Source organism: Oryx dammah, unplaced genomic scaffold (genome assembly GCF_014754425.2).
Source record: "Oryx dammah isolate SB20612 unplaced genomic scaffold, SCBI_Odam_1.1 HiC_scaffold_14, whole genome shotgun sequence".
NCBI classification, from domain to species: Eukaryota; Metazoa; Chordata; class Mammalia; order Artiodactyla; family Bovidae; genus Oryx; species Oryx dammah.
Genome location: NW_024070198.1, coordinates 17,967,032 through 17,981,488, shown reverse-complemented (window position 1 = coordinate 17,981,488; position 14,457 = coordinate 17,967,032). Strand labels below are relative to the sequence as shown.

The 14,457-nt window shown below is 46.8% G+C and overlaps 2 protein-coding genes across 5 annotated transcripts in view; one reads left to right on the top strand and one right to left on the bottom strand.

Annotated features, from left to right (window-relative positions):
- Positions 1 to 7,643, bottom strand: part of UBTD1 (ubiquitin domain containing 1) — a 51,050-nt gene extending 43,407 nt beyond the window's left edge. The window contains exon 1 of the mRNA XM_040254812.1: positions 7,203 to 7,643. Within this exon, the coding sequence (XP_040110746.1) occupies positions 7,203 to 7,272 (70 nt within the window). The 5' untranslated portion in view covers positions 7,273 to 7,643. The remainder of the gene's footprint in view (positions 1 to 7,202) is intronic.
- Positions 7,644 to 8,104: 461 nt separating this feature from the next.
- MMS19 (MMS19 homolog, cytosolic iron-sulfur assembly component) overlaps positions 8,105 to 14,457 on the top strand; it is a 34,555-nt gene continuing 28,202 nt past the window's right edge. For 3 of the 4 annotated variants that reach the window (XM_040254795.1, XM_040254796.1, XM_040254797.1), the window contains exon 1: positions 8,105 to 8,245. In XM_040254795.1, coding sequence (XP_040110729.1) covers positions 8,134 to 8,245 — 112 coding nt within the window. In that variant the 5' untranslated portion in view covers positions 8,105 to 8,133. The remainder of the gene's footprint in view (positions 8,246 to 14,457) is intronic. The other variant, XM_040254798.1, reaches the window with a different exon arrangement.

Sequence of the window (14,457 nt, the reverse complement as noted above, 5' to 3'; positions counted from 1 at the left end):
AGATGAAAAAGTTGTGAAGATGGATGGTGGTAAAGGCTACACCGTAATGCCAAGTGCTTAACGCTACAGAACTGTACACTTAAAAGTTGTTACAATGGGATATTTTATGTTGCGTATATTTAACCACAATCTATTTTACTGTGGGTGGGGTGGAGGAGGAGAAGTGACACTGATTACCAGGGAGAAGACAGAGCAACAGTTTTGGGTGGGAACATGAACCCCAAAAGCACAGTAGCTGGGAACCACCATATCGTTTGGGGCCCACTGCCCTTCGTCTCAGAAACCTGGGGGCCGCGCACTATCATGAACACAGCAACTGATCTGGCAGGACTCACTCTTCTCATTCAGAGCCCAGAACAGGATTCGGGAGCCTCCCCACACCAACAGTGCTTGGGCCCTTGAGGCAGACCACTGTGTAAGGGGCTCTCCCTTGTCAATCTACCTTCCACCTGCCACCAGTTCACCCCTATCTTCTTTCAGAGATAAAGGCTCTTCAGAGAAAGAGGCTTTTGTGGTCCCTCCCCTCCACCAAGCAGGTGCTTTGTACATACAGGTATGAACCCTACTCCCCTGAGTTGCAAAGAGGAGGTTATTCATGCTCGGCATACTTTGCTTGGAAGGGTATCATCCGTTTCAGAATGATTCCCATCCAAAAATAGTTTTTAAACATTTCTTTTATAGTTTTGCTCTTTAAAAAAGAGTAAGCTTCAATGATCTGGGGAAAATCACTGGCCATGGTTTTTGTGTGTAAAAATCCTATAGCTTTGAATAATATGAACTTCATACATTCACAAAGTCTCTTTTCATACAGGATCTCACTTGATTCTTACAATGTCTCTGGGAGCTGAGCAGGGCAGCAGTTATCCCACAGGACAAATGAGGAAACTGAGGCTCAAAGAGATCAAGAGGCCTGTCCAAAGCAGCACACACAGCTAGGAAGGAGCAGAGAACTAAGACCTCATTTCCCTTGGATACCAGATGACACTCCGGATTAGACCCTCACATTTGAGCAGACCATTTAGCCATGAAAGTAATTTTAAAAACAATGTTTGATTGTTATATCCCCACAGCATCTCTGAAATAAACTGGAAATATCATCTTTTTTTTTTTTTTTAAGAGATGATCAACTGAGCAAAAAACAAATGACTTGCCCAAGTGCACCATTCAAGAAAGTGGCAAAGACACTATAGCCCCTCCCGTTGAATGCACTTGACCTTGACCACTTCCCTTACAAACTTAACCGTGCCCACAATTTCTTTTTTTTTTTTTTTGGCCATGCCACGCTTAGCATGTGGCATCTTAGTTTCCTGACCAGGGATCAAACCTACGCCACCTGCAGTGGAAGCTCAGAGTCGCCAGATGGCCAGGGAAGTCCCCTGTCCACAATTTCTTGACCTTAGCATACTCAAAACTTAAAGGAGCCCATGCAGTTTTTATATAGGTTGTACCATATTTCTGTGAACTTGGCAGGGAGTAGACATACCTTTATTCTCTTTTTAATGGCTGGGGAAAAGAAAAGAGGTTAAAGAAGTCTTTAAGTTCCTTTTCAGCTCTAAAATTCTATGATTCTAAAAATTCCCCAGCAAGTCAATTCAATGTGTAGAGGGGCCTGGAATCCACTTCACCCGCCCTCTGGCCTCACACTCTATCAGACCTCCCCATGTCCACCCTTGAGTTAATGGCCACAAAAAACATGTGTGCCTGGGAGAAGAGCCCAGTCCTACATAGGTGCGCACACAAAATGACAGGAAAGTGTTACTGCTTGGCTGGGACTGTGGTAAGAGGCTTCATCCTGTCCTCCTCCTTCAGCCCCAGGATCTCCTTGCAAGAGGCCCCCAAACAGTGGGGAATTATATCCTAGGTATCTGAGAGCTTTTCCAGGCCTGGGGCGAGACAGAGGCCAGTCCCAGGAACAGAATACCACTTTGAGGCTGCAGTTAAATCTGTTCATTAGGATACACCCATCCACCTAACACCCACCTAAGATGAGACAGCAATCAGTACTGCTCCCTCCTGCTCTTCCACAGACCTTACAAGTCTGTTCTACACACTAACTTCATCCAATAAATATTTATTAGGTACCTACTCCATGACAGGCATGGATCTAGGTACCATAGAACAAATAAGAATCTCAGATTGCACAGAGTAGGGGAGATAGCCAATGTCAGGTGGTGGGAAGTGACAGGGAGAAAAATAAAATAGGGAAAAGGTGGAGATAATGCTGACAGCAGGCAGTGGAGGGAAGGGTATCAATTTTAAAAAGGATGGCCTGGGAGGGCGTGACTGATGAGACATGGCGAGTCTTGGATGCGGAGAGGGGGAAACCCATTTAGCTATAAGAGGGTAGCACAGGAATGAAGAGCCAGAGAAGGCTGAGGAAAGGCAAGGTGGTGAACATCCTCTCATGCCTTGTAGGCCAACAAAAGAACTCAGGATGAGATGGAGAACAAAGGAGTAACAGAATCTGACTTACAGTTTGCAGCATCTCTCTGGCTGCTATGATGAAAATAGTCTGTCGGGAGACAAGGGAGGAAGCAGGAAGGTCAGTTAAAGGGCCGATGGGTAGCTTAGACCAGGATGAAAGTAGTAATGATGGTGAGAGTCAAGTGCTGGATATATTTAAGGTGAAGTCAACAGGATTTATTGATTAAATGGATGTGGGATTGAGAGAAAGGGAGGAGCCAGGGATGATGATAGAATTTTGGGGGGTCTGAGCAACTGGAAGAATGAAATCATCATCAGCTGAGATGGTAAACACTGGGAGAATGGGGGGAGGCGGTGAGGGTGGGAGGGTTCATTCTGTTTTGGACACATTAAACTGAGAAGACTTTTAGACATAAGATGTGTTGAGTAGGCAGCAGAATATACACGGCTGGAGTTAGACCAAATGGGTTGAAATGATATATGTGGGAGTCACCAGCATATATAATAATACATAATTGTATGTATTATCATACAGGATCTCCATGTATGGTCAGATTGTTTACTGTCTGCCCCCCATCCCCACCCCAAACTGTAAGCTCCATGAGGCCAAGGATCATGTCAGTTCACACCCAGCAAGGTACCTGGCACTCGGTAAATATTTACTGAGCAAATGGAGAAGTTGCCCAATTACTCCCTTAAGAATAGTCACAGCAGCCCACACAACGAGAAGTACACTCTCTTGCAAGCACAGCGCCAAGCCCAGCCAGCCCAAAACAGGGCCTTGGGTCTGTCCACCCCGAGCTTGAGATTCCAGAATGTAAGTGGATATGCTTGGCACATCACAGATATCTGGGTTTCAGCCTTGCCACATTCTCAAAGGGTGGAGCTGGGCAAGAGACCTGCCTGTTCTATCACATCGACTTCTCCCTGGGATGGGCAGGGGAGGGGCTCCCTCACCCACTCACAGGCAGAGAGATTGCATCTATCCAGGGCACAAGCACAGGTTGATGAGAGCCCCCCAGAGGAGTCATTCCCCTCCTTCATGTATTCTCCGAAGTTTGAAAAGACCACTCAGCACCTGAAGGCAAGAACACAGACCTACTGGGAACCTACTGCAAGTAATAGGTGAGAAAAAAAAAATAAAAGTGACAACCACAAATCTTGATGAGATGAGAGTACTGCCTAATCCTTCTAGCTAAAGCAAGACTCCCTGACCAGTGGGCATCGTGTCTCTGCTTCACCCACCAAGTGACCAGGAAGAGAGAATTATGGCCAATGAGTGACATAACCAGGCGTAAGATTTCAGCTCATTAACTTCCCAGTTTAGAATTGCTACCTTTGTGGAGATGATTAGAAACAGCTCTATAGTCCCCTCCCTTTCTAATATAATGCAAGTGCAACCCTAAGATGGTTGATGACTCGCTCAGGGTTACCCAGCTACAGGCCCAGGACTAGAAGGAGGGTTTTAGCCTTCTGTTGAGGGCTTCTTCAGTGACAAAGGAGGGGTAAGAGTTACAGTGGGAGTTTTAGGCATTAGTCTTATAACATAAAATTATGTCCTAGTCAACACGGAAACTACAGGTGTTATAGGAAACACTAGGTACATGCTGTGAAGTTAAGAATGGTTCCTTCGCTTGTACCAAATTTGTCATCCTCCAGGGCTCTGCTTGGCTTTGGACTTCATGAATAAAGCTGTTCATAGCAGGACCCACAAAAGTGAAATAAAGATACACCAGCAGATTTTCTTTTTTAATGCAGATATATACCTCAGTAAAATGTTAGGATGAAATTTTTATTTATTTATATCTAATTTTGGGGGGCTGAGCTGCGAGGCTCATGGGATCTTAGTTCCCAGAGATTGAACCTGGGTCACAGAAGTGAACGTGCTGAGTTCTAACCACTGGATCACCAGGGAATTCCCGTGCAAGTTTTTAAAATCAACAAAAATCGAGTGCTTCCTCTGTACAGGTCATTGTGCTAAGTGCCTAGCGTGTGTGTGTGTGTGTGTATGACACTATGAATGAGTGAGAGAGGCAAACACACACACATACAAGGTCTTGAAGGCTTGTAGTGCCGTTGCTGATAGAAGACTATAACATCAAAGAACTGTCTAATAATATGGAGTGGATCACTGTTAAGTAAGTGGCATAAGGCAACTCAGAAACAGCAACTCTATCTGCTGGGGGATCTGGGGGATTTGTCAGGCAAGGTGCTTCTAGCAAGATAAGGGACTGGAGGTGGACCTTGAAGAGAAGAAAGGCTCTTGATAAGAAAGGGAAAAGGGCAGGAGCAAACACAGGTGACCTTAATGTCAAGGAAGAGAAAGAAATTGTGTCATAAAAGGAAGGACTGGACCAGACCTGAACAGCCTTGGAAGTGAAAGTTCTTGCAGGAGTGGGAGGTGCAGAAAGATTTCTGAACATAGAACTACAGGGATTGGAATAGGTGAATTTAACAGACGTCTTCTGGGATACCAGCGTGTGCAGGCATTGGATGAATGACTGAAGATGTACTTGTCTCTGTTGGGAAACTAACTTCAGCCTGGGAGATGAGCTGGCTTTGAGGTAACAAGGAGCAGGTCTGTAAGACCTGCTGAGTGAAGAACTAGCAGGTCCCAGAGAATGATTCCTCCAGGTCATGGAGGCAAAGAAAGTTAGCAGAGAGGGTTCCTCGAAGTATAAATTTAGACAGCTGGAAGAATGGAAGTGTATAGGGAAGCTAGCTGAAGGAGGGGAGACACAGAGCTGGTTTAGAAGCATTGACTCTGAAGTTAGTTACATCAGTGTCCAGTACATGAGTCTGGGGTTGGAGAGGCAATAGCTGAAGATAGAGTGTAGGTGTCTTTCCAATGGACAAAGAGTTGTGGGTCTAAGATTTCTCTGGGAGGGAGACAAGTTAAAAAAAAAAAAAAGAATGTAAAACTGAACCATGGGAATTTCCCAGGTGGTGCAGGGGATAAGAATCTGCCTGCCAATGGAGGAGACATGGGTTCCATCCCTGGTCTGGGAAGAGTCCACATACCTCAGAGCAACTAAGCTCTGCAGCACAGTTATGGAGCCTGTGCTCTAGAGCCAGTGAGCTGCAACTACTAAAGCTCCTGAGCCCTAGAGCCTGTGCCCCGTAACAAGAGAATCCCTTGCAATGGGAAGCCCTGACATCACAGAAGAGGAGCCCCCTACTCCCTGCAACCAGGAAAAGCCAGCACAGCCAAAAATAAATAAACACATAAATAATTTTAAAAAAAAGAAACAGAATCACGGTGTCCCACACTAGGAGGTGATGGTGGGCCTGAGTGATCAGAGAAAAACCAAAATGCCAAGGAAAGAAAAGTTTTTGCCGGGAGGGTAGTTTCAAAGGGGAGAGGGTTGTCAACAGTAAAAAAAAAAAAAACAACCTACTAATCAATTACATACACTGAGCACATAAATAAGGTTGAATAAATGAATGAAAGAAAGCCCTTGGATTTGGGAACCCTCTTTCCACGTCAGAAGAATGGCTTGTGTTGCCTTCAGACAAATGGATTTCAATGCTAAATTTTATGTCATCCTCCCTATAAAAAACATGTTGCTTCTTGCACAAGTCATCCTGTCCAACACACAGACATCCTTCCCTGCTTTCCCCTTGTTTCCCCTCATTTTCATTCCCAGTTTCCGAAAATCAAGCAGCACAAACCTGTGGTGTCAAAGGAGACAGGAAACAGCAACTAGAGTTTCTACTTCATTAATAACTCTGCCTGTGGCTCCTCTTACATAAAGGGATATGTGGCAACTGAGTAGGAGACTGCGTTCTAATCCCAGCTGTACTACTAACTAGCTGAGTGGCTGAGGACAAGTTGCTCAAATTCTCTGGATCTGGGCTTTTAATATAGCCATGAAGAGGTAGGTCTATCTGGACTCTAGACAAGTTTCGAAGGTCTCCTTGAGCTCTAAAGTGTGCGATTTTATCATTCTCAGAAGGTCCTTGCAACACTCTCTAAGAAGGAAGTGAAGTGAGTACCTGACCCGGGGAAACGACCGCCAGACCTCTTACCCAGGCGGAGCGCCAGGATAGGAGGAGTGTACCCAGAAAGTGAGAAGGCGCTGCCGGCCCTCGCGGATCACCAGCGAGCAGATCCCATCCCCAAGGTTGGGAAGGATCCCAACAACCCGAGCGCGATTCCCACCCCGCACCCCACCTTTCCTAGACTCCCAGACGGCCCGGAGGCTCTAAAAAGCCCTGCGGGAAAAATAAAGATTTCTTTCCCAGAGTCCTGCGCTGCTTTTTGCAAGTCGGATTCCAGCAGACATGATCTGCAGCCTGATAATGACACAGTCTTTGGAAGGAGCGACTGTGCTCGTCTCGCTCGTTCAGAGTTCTGAGAACGCCTGGCCGCCCGCGCCGTGCCCCGACGTGCGGGCTTCCGACCACGGCCCCGCGGCCAGGCCAGCTGCGCCCCAGCCCGGGGCCCTTCTTCCCTCCGTCGGCCCCTCAGCGGTCTGCAAACATTTCCTGCCCCTGCCCCAACCCCCACCCGGAGCTTCCCAGTTGGAGCGAGTTGGGCTCGCAGACGGGTTAGGGCTCGCGGTTGCCCCAACTCAGCTTCCCCTGCCACGGGGGCTGGGAAGTGGGGTGGGCTGGGAAGTGGGGTGGGGGGGTGGGGTCCCGCCTGGCTCGGGAGCAGCCATCGGGGAAACCCAGGCGCCAGGAGCTGCGGGAGGTCGCTCGGGAAGCCCAGGTCTCCCGCAAAAACGAGGAAAACTAGCCGGGCGCCGACGACCCTGCTCCCTTCCCCGTCTTACCTGCTCGCTTGCGGGGGTGTCCTGGGGCGGTCGGCCTCTCCCGGCGCTGTCTCCCCACGCAGTTGCCCATGCTGGCTCTTCAGCCGGGCCCCATGCACCGGAGGCGGCGGGCTGATCGGCTGCTCCACGCTCCTGCCCCGGACGGCGGCGTCCCGGGTCAACAGCTCCTGCTGCCCGGCATCGGGCGCTCACCAATCTCCCCCCGGGCGCGCTCTACCCCGGCACCGGCTTCGCCACAAACTTTGCGGGCGAGGGGAGAGAGGGAGGTGGCCGACTCTCCAGCACAGTCCCAGGTGGCCGGGCCAGGGGGGCCCGCGACGGTGCCCTGGCGAAGACCAGCTCCGCTGGAGGGGCGGAGAGAGGGGGCGGGCACCGCCGCAGCTACTCCCGGCTAGCTCGGGGCTCCCAACTGGGGCCGGCCCCCCGCAGCCTGTCACTCACCTGCCTAACCCCGCCCCAGCCCAGCCCCGCTGCCTGCCGCCGGCTCGCGGTGCCCGAGCCGCCGCCGCCGCCCGCCCCAGGTGCGCATGTGACCGACGGCACCGCCCCCTTGGGCCGGGCCTGGTTTTCTCATTGGTTTCCCCCAGGGTGCGGACCGCCCCCTCGGCCCCACCCAGCCAGGTGCCCGCCCCGCCGCCCGTCTCCCGGGGAGCTGGGCCGGGAATTATTCGCCCTCAATGGCCCCCGGCTGCGTGCCCGGCAGCAGCCTTCCCTTCCCTGAGCCACAGCCTCGATTCTAGGCCCCGCCCCTTGGGAGGGACCGTCCCCAGCCCTCCCGGGAACTGCCTGGCCTGGAGCCGGCAGACACGTGATCCAGGGAGCGCCCCGCCCCTCAGCCTTCGCCAGGCGATTGGCTCGGGGAGGCGCGTGCGCTGAGAGACCCGGCCGGTGCCACCGCCCACTTCCCCTCCCACGGTCTTCAGTTCGCGTCATGGCCGCCGCCGCGGCTCTGGAGGCGGTGGCGCCTCTGGGCGCCTTGTGGGGCCTAGTGCAAGACTTCGTCATGGGTCAGCAGGAGGGCCCCGCTGACCAAGTGGCTGCAGGTACGGCAGACGGCGCCGCACGGCTTCCGCTTTGGGACATCCAGGAGGGAGAGGCCTCAGCAGAGGCGCCTGGAGGGAAGGCAGTAAGGGACAGCGGTGACTTTGAGAGATTGGTCCGGGGCTGGTTGTGAGCACCGCGTGCTTGAGAGCCATAACAAATTGCGCGTCGCTTGCAGTCTTCCTTAAAACGCCCTGACGCCCCTCGTCTCGGTTTATTGCCACTCTGTGCGCCGGCCGCGGTTAGGAGAATCATTACGGTTTCAGAGATGAGGAAACTGCTGCCCAGCGAGGGCAAGAGACTTTCAGATGAGGCCGGTGGGGGAGCTGGGATTCGGACCCAGGTCCTCCAGTTTAGAACCAGGGGCTCGTGCAGCGAAAGCACGTTGTTTCTATGAAGTTGACGTAAGAAGAAGCATCTTCAGCGGCATCGGCTCGAGTCGCGTTGCATGTTGGGAGTGGCCGGGCGGCCCGATCTCTGACTGGCTGTAGTTGGAGAGAGGAGGAGAGAAACCTGTCTAGGGGGAGTTTGAGATGTTCAGCGTATCCTTCTTAAGGCTTACCCTCCGTTTCTTGTTAAAGTTCTTGATTAATTTGCTTTTTGACTTTTTAATGTGGTGCAAGTGATGCTTGTTTTTATCTTTTCCCCAGAACTCCTGTTTCCCGCTTTTGATCAGTTTAGGAACCTCTTAGTTCTGGCAGCTTATCTAAGATTTGAATAAAACAAATTACAGATTTCCTTGGAATTCTGAGACTTCACTCTTTTGGGGGGGGGGAACCCTCAGTAGTTATTGAATGTTAGAAGGCCTTCAGACCTGACATTTAAGTAATAGAATACAAAGTTATATTGTCAGTACAGATGACTTTTATTTTTGGAAATTTTGCATGTTTTAGGGAGAAGTAAAGGATACATTTCTCTTGAAAACTGAACATAATCATTTTCAGGATGTGTGAAAAATGAATAAAGTGAATATGTCAGAAGCATAAACCATTGATCCTTAGTGATATCCCACTTTCACTCAATGCTTCCACAATTATCTAATACATTTTTCAAACATAATGCAAAGTTATATATAAATACAAATTACACTAGATCTGTGACTGCCAGGGACTTAACAGTGTAGTGGGAGAGGCAGTCATGCAAACAGTACAATACACCATGAAAAGGACTGCAAGAGGTATTTGCAGGGTGACATGGAAACATCAAGGAGTAAATGAATGCCTGATGCAGTCATTCCACTAAGCTAAACTTCTTACAGCTTTGTGCCCTATGGTGTGTTGTCAGTGCTTATAATTAACAACTGCACTGTGTTATCAGTGTCATTTTCCCGAATGTTTTATTATTAAAATTTTCAAACATCCAGCAAAGTCTTAATAATTTTTTCAAAGACACACATCCTAGATTCTACCTAGATTCTGCCTAGATTCTACCATTAACATTTTAATATAATTTGCTTTATCATGTATCTGTCCATCATTTAAGTTGCAGCTATGAGTACACCTCCCTCTGACTGCTTTGGTATGCATGTCATTAACTAGGGTTTGTTTAGTTTATTTTCATATAAAGTTTGTGTTCAGTGAAGTGTACAACTCTCAAGCATACATTCATTGATTTTGAAAAATGCATACACCTACCAGTTACCAAGATAAAGAACATTACTATAAAAAGTGTTATTTGTAACTCTTTCCTTTCCCACTTATACATTATGAACAAAGTAATTTAGGGTTTTCAAATTCAGAACACATTTGAGAAGCCAGCATGAATAAGGACTGCCAAGTTCTTAAAATGTTTTTGTAAAATTTGTATTTTTTATGCCTGGAAAAAAGTGGCCTAAACTATTGTCTAGTTTAAATTTAACTCAGCTCAGCTAAAGTCTGTAATACTAGCCCTGTTGTAATTTAACCCTCCTGATTAGGAAAGGAGGTTAGTAATAACAGATAACTAACCGAGGGGTTATAATAGATAAGGTTGAAAAGGTTTGGTGGGGCTGAATGATGCCTAACCTTGGATTCTAAGCAGAGGGATTTGAATGACCTATTGTAGGTAATTGGAGTCAGTGTAGATCCTTGAGCAAGAGAGTCATATAGTGAAGGTGAATTTGAGGATTAAGTTGGTATTCTTAATCTTATATCACAGGTTTAGTTAGAGTTGTTGAAGGGTGACAGAGTTTTGAAGCATCCCCAGAATAAGATCCCACTCCAGTATTCTTGCCTGGAAAATCCCATGGACGGAGGAGCCTGGTAGCCTGCAGTCCATGGGGTCTGGAAGAGTCAGACACGACTGAGTGACTTCACTTTCACTTTTCACTTTTGTGCATTGGAGAAGGAAATGGCAACCCACTCCAGTGTTCTTCCCTGAAGAATCCCAGGGATGGGGGAGCCTGGTGGGCTGCCGTCTTTGGGGTTGCCCAGAGTCGGACACGACTGAAGTGACTTAGCAGCAGCAGCAGCAGAATAAGATATGCTTTCTAATCCTCCAGCCTAAGTCAAGCTTTGTGATTTCTGAAAGGGACCAACTTTCTATTCAGCCACTCACAGCAGCAGCGTCCCCTACAAATTGTAACTGCAGAAGGAACACCTTGTGATTACAAAGGTAGTTACCACCAACTTTGTTTTGCATTTGAGTTCCTGATGAAGGTAGGTGTCAGATGCAGAGGGTGCAAATGATGGAAGAGAAATGACTTGGCAGCCTAAGGGTTAAAGATTTCTCAGCCAGGCATTCAGTGGCTGCCACTTCCCTCCTGGATCTTTAGTTCCGGCAGCAGCCTTGATTTGCTGTTCCCCTAAGTGCTTTCCTTCCCAGATCTCTCCACTAGCTCCATCTAATTCAAGTTAGACCTGGGATTAAAGGCCCAGTTTGAGTGCTCAGTGTCTGCCCCCAAGTGTCTCCTTATCCTCTAGGCAGACATCATCTCATACTTCAGAATCTTTGTGAAACTTATTTCTCAACCACTCATACTTTTTACCTGACTTTAAAGGTAGCTACTTCTGTACACGTCTCCATATCATACCCTACTGTAGAGTCCCCCTAGAGACTAGCAAAAGTAGGTAGTACAAGAGATGAATAAATGAATAAGAGATGTTGAAGGAAGAATTTATGGAATTTGAGGCCTAACTAGTTACAGGGTGAGAGAGGACTCTTAAGATGATCTCAAGAATTTGAGCCTGAGGATGAGCAAAAGAAAAGTACTATGTCCAAAAATTGGGAAAGGAGATTTTGAACACGTTGGCCTTACAGGTGATGGATATAAAATTTCTTCCTCTTATTTGGATTTGCTTTCATTTCAGTCTTCACTGTATTTTCCCACCTTTGTGGTTCCATGAGGAGACCACTATTCTTGAAATCAGAAGGCTGTTAAAGAAAAATAAATACAGTTCTGAGAAAAGTGTGGCATCCTCAGCAGAAAGGGAATTTTGAGAACTTGATTGGAACTGAGTACTGACTGGGATTTCTCTCTCCTGTTCCTTTACATCCTCCCCCCTACCCCCTTGGCTGCTACTCAAGAGGCTGCACCTCCATCGGACAGAAGTGTGATTGTGCATTCTATGTCAGTGCTCATGTAAATACTCTTTTGACAACTCCTCAGCGCACCACATGAATTGGTGCCCCGCTAAGGAAAGAGTGGGTAGTTAGCAGGTGCTAGTAGGTTCATTTTTAGAGAACAGATCTTGAATACATTGGAAAAACTTAGATCTACCTAAATAGGGAGAGAAACTTACATTTATTTTTCCTTATGCCTGTGAGACTGCCGTTAGGAAAATTAACTTACTGGCTTCTTTCATTCCTGAGGTTCAAGTGCATATTTAACTTCTAGGTATTCAGGTGTTTTTCATTTGGAAGAACTAATCACTTAAAGTTAGTGATGGGGGGTTCCATCCCTGGTCCTGGAAGGCCCCACATGCCATGGAGCAACTGAGCCCGTGCACCACAGCTATTGAGCCTGTCCTCCAGAGCGCAGGGACCACAACTGCTGAATCCTGCGTGCTCTAGACCCTGTGTTCCACAACAAGAGTGTTAGTCGCTGTTGTATCCAGCTCTTTGCAACCCCGTGGACTGTAGCCTGCCAGGCTCTTCTGTCCATGGGATTCTCTAGGCGAGAATACTGCAGTGGGTTACCATTTGCTTCTTCAAGGGATCTTCCCGACCCAGGTATGAACCTGGGTCTCCTGCATTGCAAGCAGATTCTTTACTGTCTGAGCCGCCAGGGAAGCGCACAACAGGAGAGACCACCGAAATGAGAAGCTCGTGCAGTGCAACAGGAGAGTAGCCGCCCGCTCTCTGCAGCTAGAGAAAAGCTCATGCAGCCGTGAAGACACAGCACAGCCAAGTACACAGAATTACATTTTTTTTTAAATTTAAAAGTAAATAAAGTTAGTGATAGATGGTCCCACATGGGCTTCCCTGGTGGCTCATATGGCAGAGAATCTGCCAGCAATGCAAAGGACCTGGGTTCCATCTCTGGGTTGGGAAGATCCCTTGGAGAAGGGAATGGCTCCTACTCCAGTATACACTTAAGAATTTTACTCCTGTCCTATGTTACCCCAGTCTCTGTTTGTATCACTATAGTAACACTGAACTAGTTGTTTTTTAATTGTTTTAAATGTCTTTCTGCCCCCCAAAACTGGGTTCCTTAAAAGCTCCCTATCTATACTTCTTTCTCCAATCCTAACATGTTAATTGATTTATAATAGAGTTCAATAAATATTGAATGAATAAATGAAAACAAACAAATGATAATCTTTTAAAGAATGGTTAAAGGGACATGTAAAAGGGAGTAATTTTGTTTCGGAAATCAAGGAAGCCTTCACAAGAGGAGTTGCAATTTGAGCTGGATCTTGAAGAGTTGAAGTTCCTCAGACTGACAAGGGCAAGAAAGAGGCATTCGAAACCAAGGGAGCATGTCTCCAGGCTTGAGGATATGGAAGAGTTTCTCGTGTTGAGAACTCATGTGACTGAAAGATAGGCGCTATGATGAAAGGTGAGGCTGGAGGAGACTGAGGGCTAAATCGTGAGTGACATCAAGCCAAGGAGTCAGGTCTCAGGCAGTGAGGAGCAAATGGAGATTGGTGAGCAGATAATTAATTGTGCATTTTAGACAGATTAGGAATGGATAAGAAGGCTTTTTAAAAAGTGAAATAATGAGATAAAATTCACTGTAAAAAGTGAGATAAAAATGAGATAAGAGATAAAATTCACAGTAACCATTTTAAGAAATTAGTGGCTTAGTATATTCACAATGTTCAACAATTATCAGCACTCCCTAAAAATTCCAGAACATTTTCATTCCACTAAAAGTGGAAGGGTATTTTGACAGCTGTCCCTGATAGTCTGGTCATAGGGATGACAAGGAAAAAAAGATGAAACTTTGAAAGACATTTCTAACATAGGCTCAACAAGACTAGAACAAAATGTTAGTTTTAGTCAGCTTTTTGAAAACATCCTCAAAATACTGATTCTAGTTTTTTGCCACCTTCCTTGCATTTTTCTTACTATTATTTACTGTTGGAACAGCTTTACTGTCTCTTCATTTTTTTTCCTTTTTTTTTTTTTTTCCTTTGGGCTGTACCACATGGTGTGTGGGATCTTAGGTTCTCAGACCGGGGATCAAACCTGTTCCCCCTATCATGGAGACTTGGAGTCTTAACCATTGGACCGCCAGGGAAGTCCCCAATTTTTTTCCTAATTTTGTATGACTTTTGTACTTCTCTTTAATGTTGGTTCTGCATTAATTCAACATGAAGTCTTTGTGAAAGGATGAAGACTGAAGGGCTGTGCTAGGAGGATTTGCCCGTATACTGGGATTCAAGAGATCACATGCATATGGACGTTTCTTTGTAATTGTTGATATAAAGCAGCCAGTTTTGTAACAATATATACTGAATGCTGAAGAAGTCTTTTTCATTTATAAAATGTGAGGCAGGCTATAGGAGTGAGATTGACTATAGGGAGCATGAGGGGAGCTCTGTCTGGTGATGGAAATAGTCTGTCTTAGTTTGGGTGTTGGTTACTCTAGGTATAATTTTGTTAAAACTAATCACATTATACATTTCACTGTATATAAAGTTTACCTCAGTATTTTTTTAATGAAAAAATTAGAGGTAACTGGATGGGGCCTAGTAGTCAAGTCTTGGTCCTGTAGCATTTGAGGTATTTCCAAAGAGAGACTCTAGCTGAGCATCCACGGGGGCTCTGATGATATTGCTGAAAAAGAATG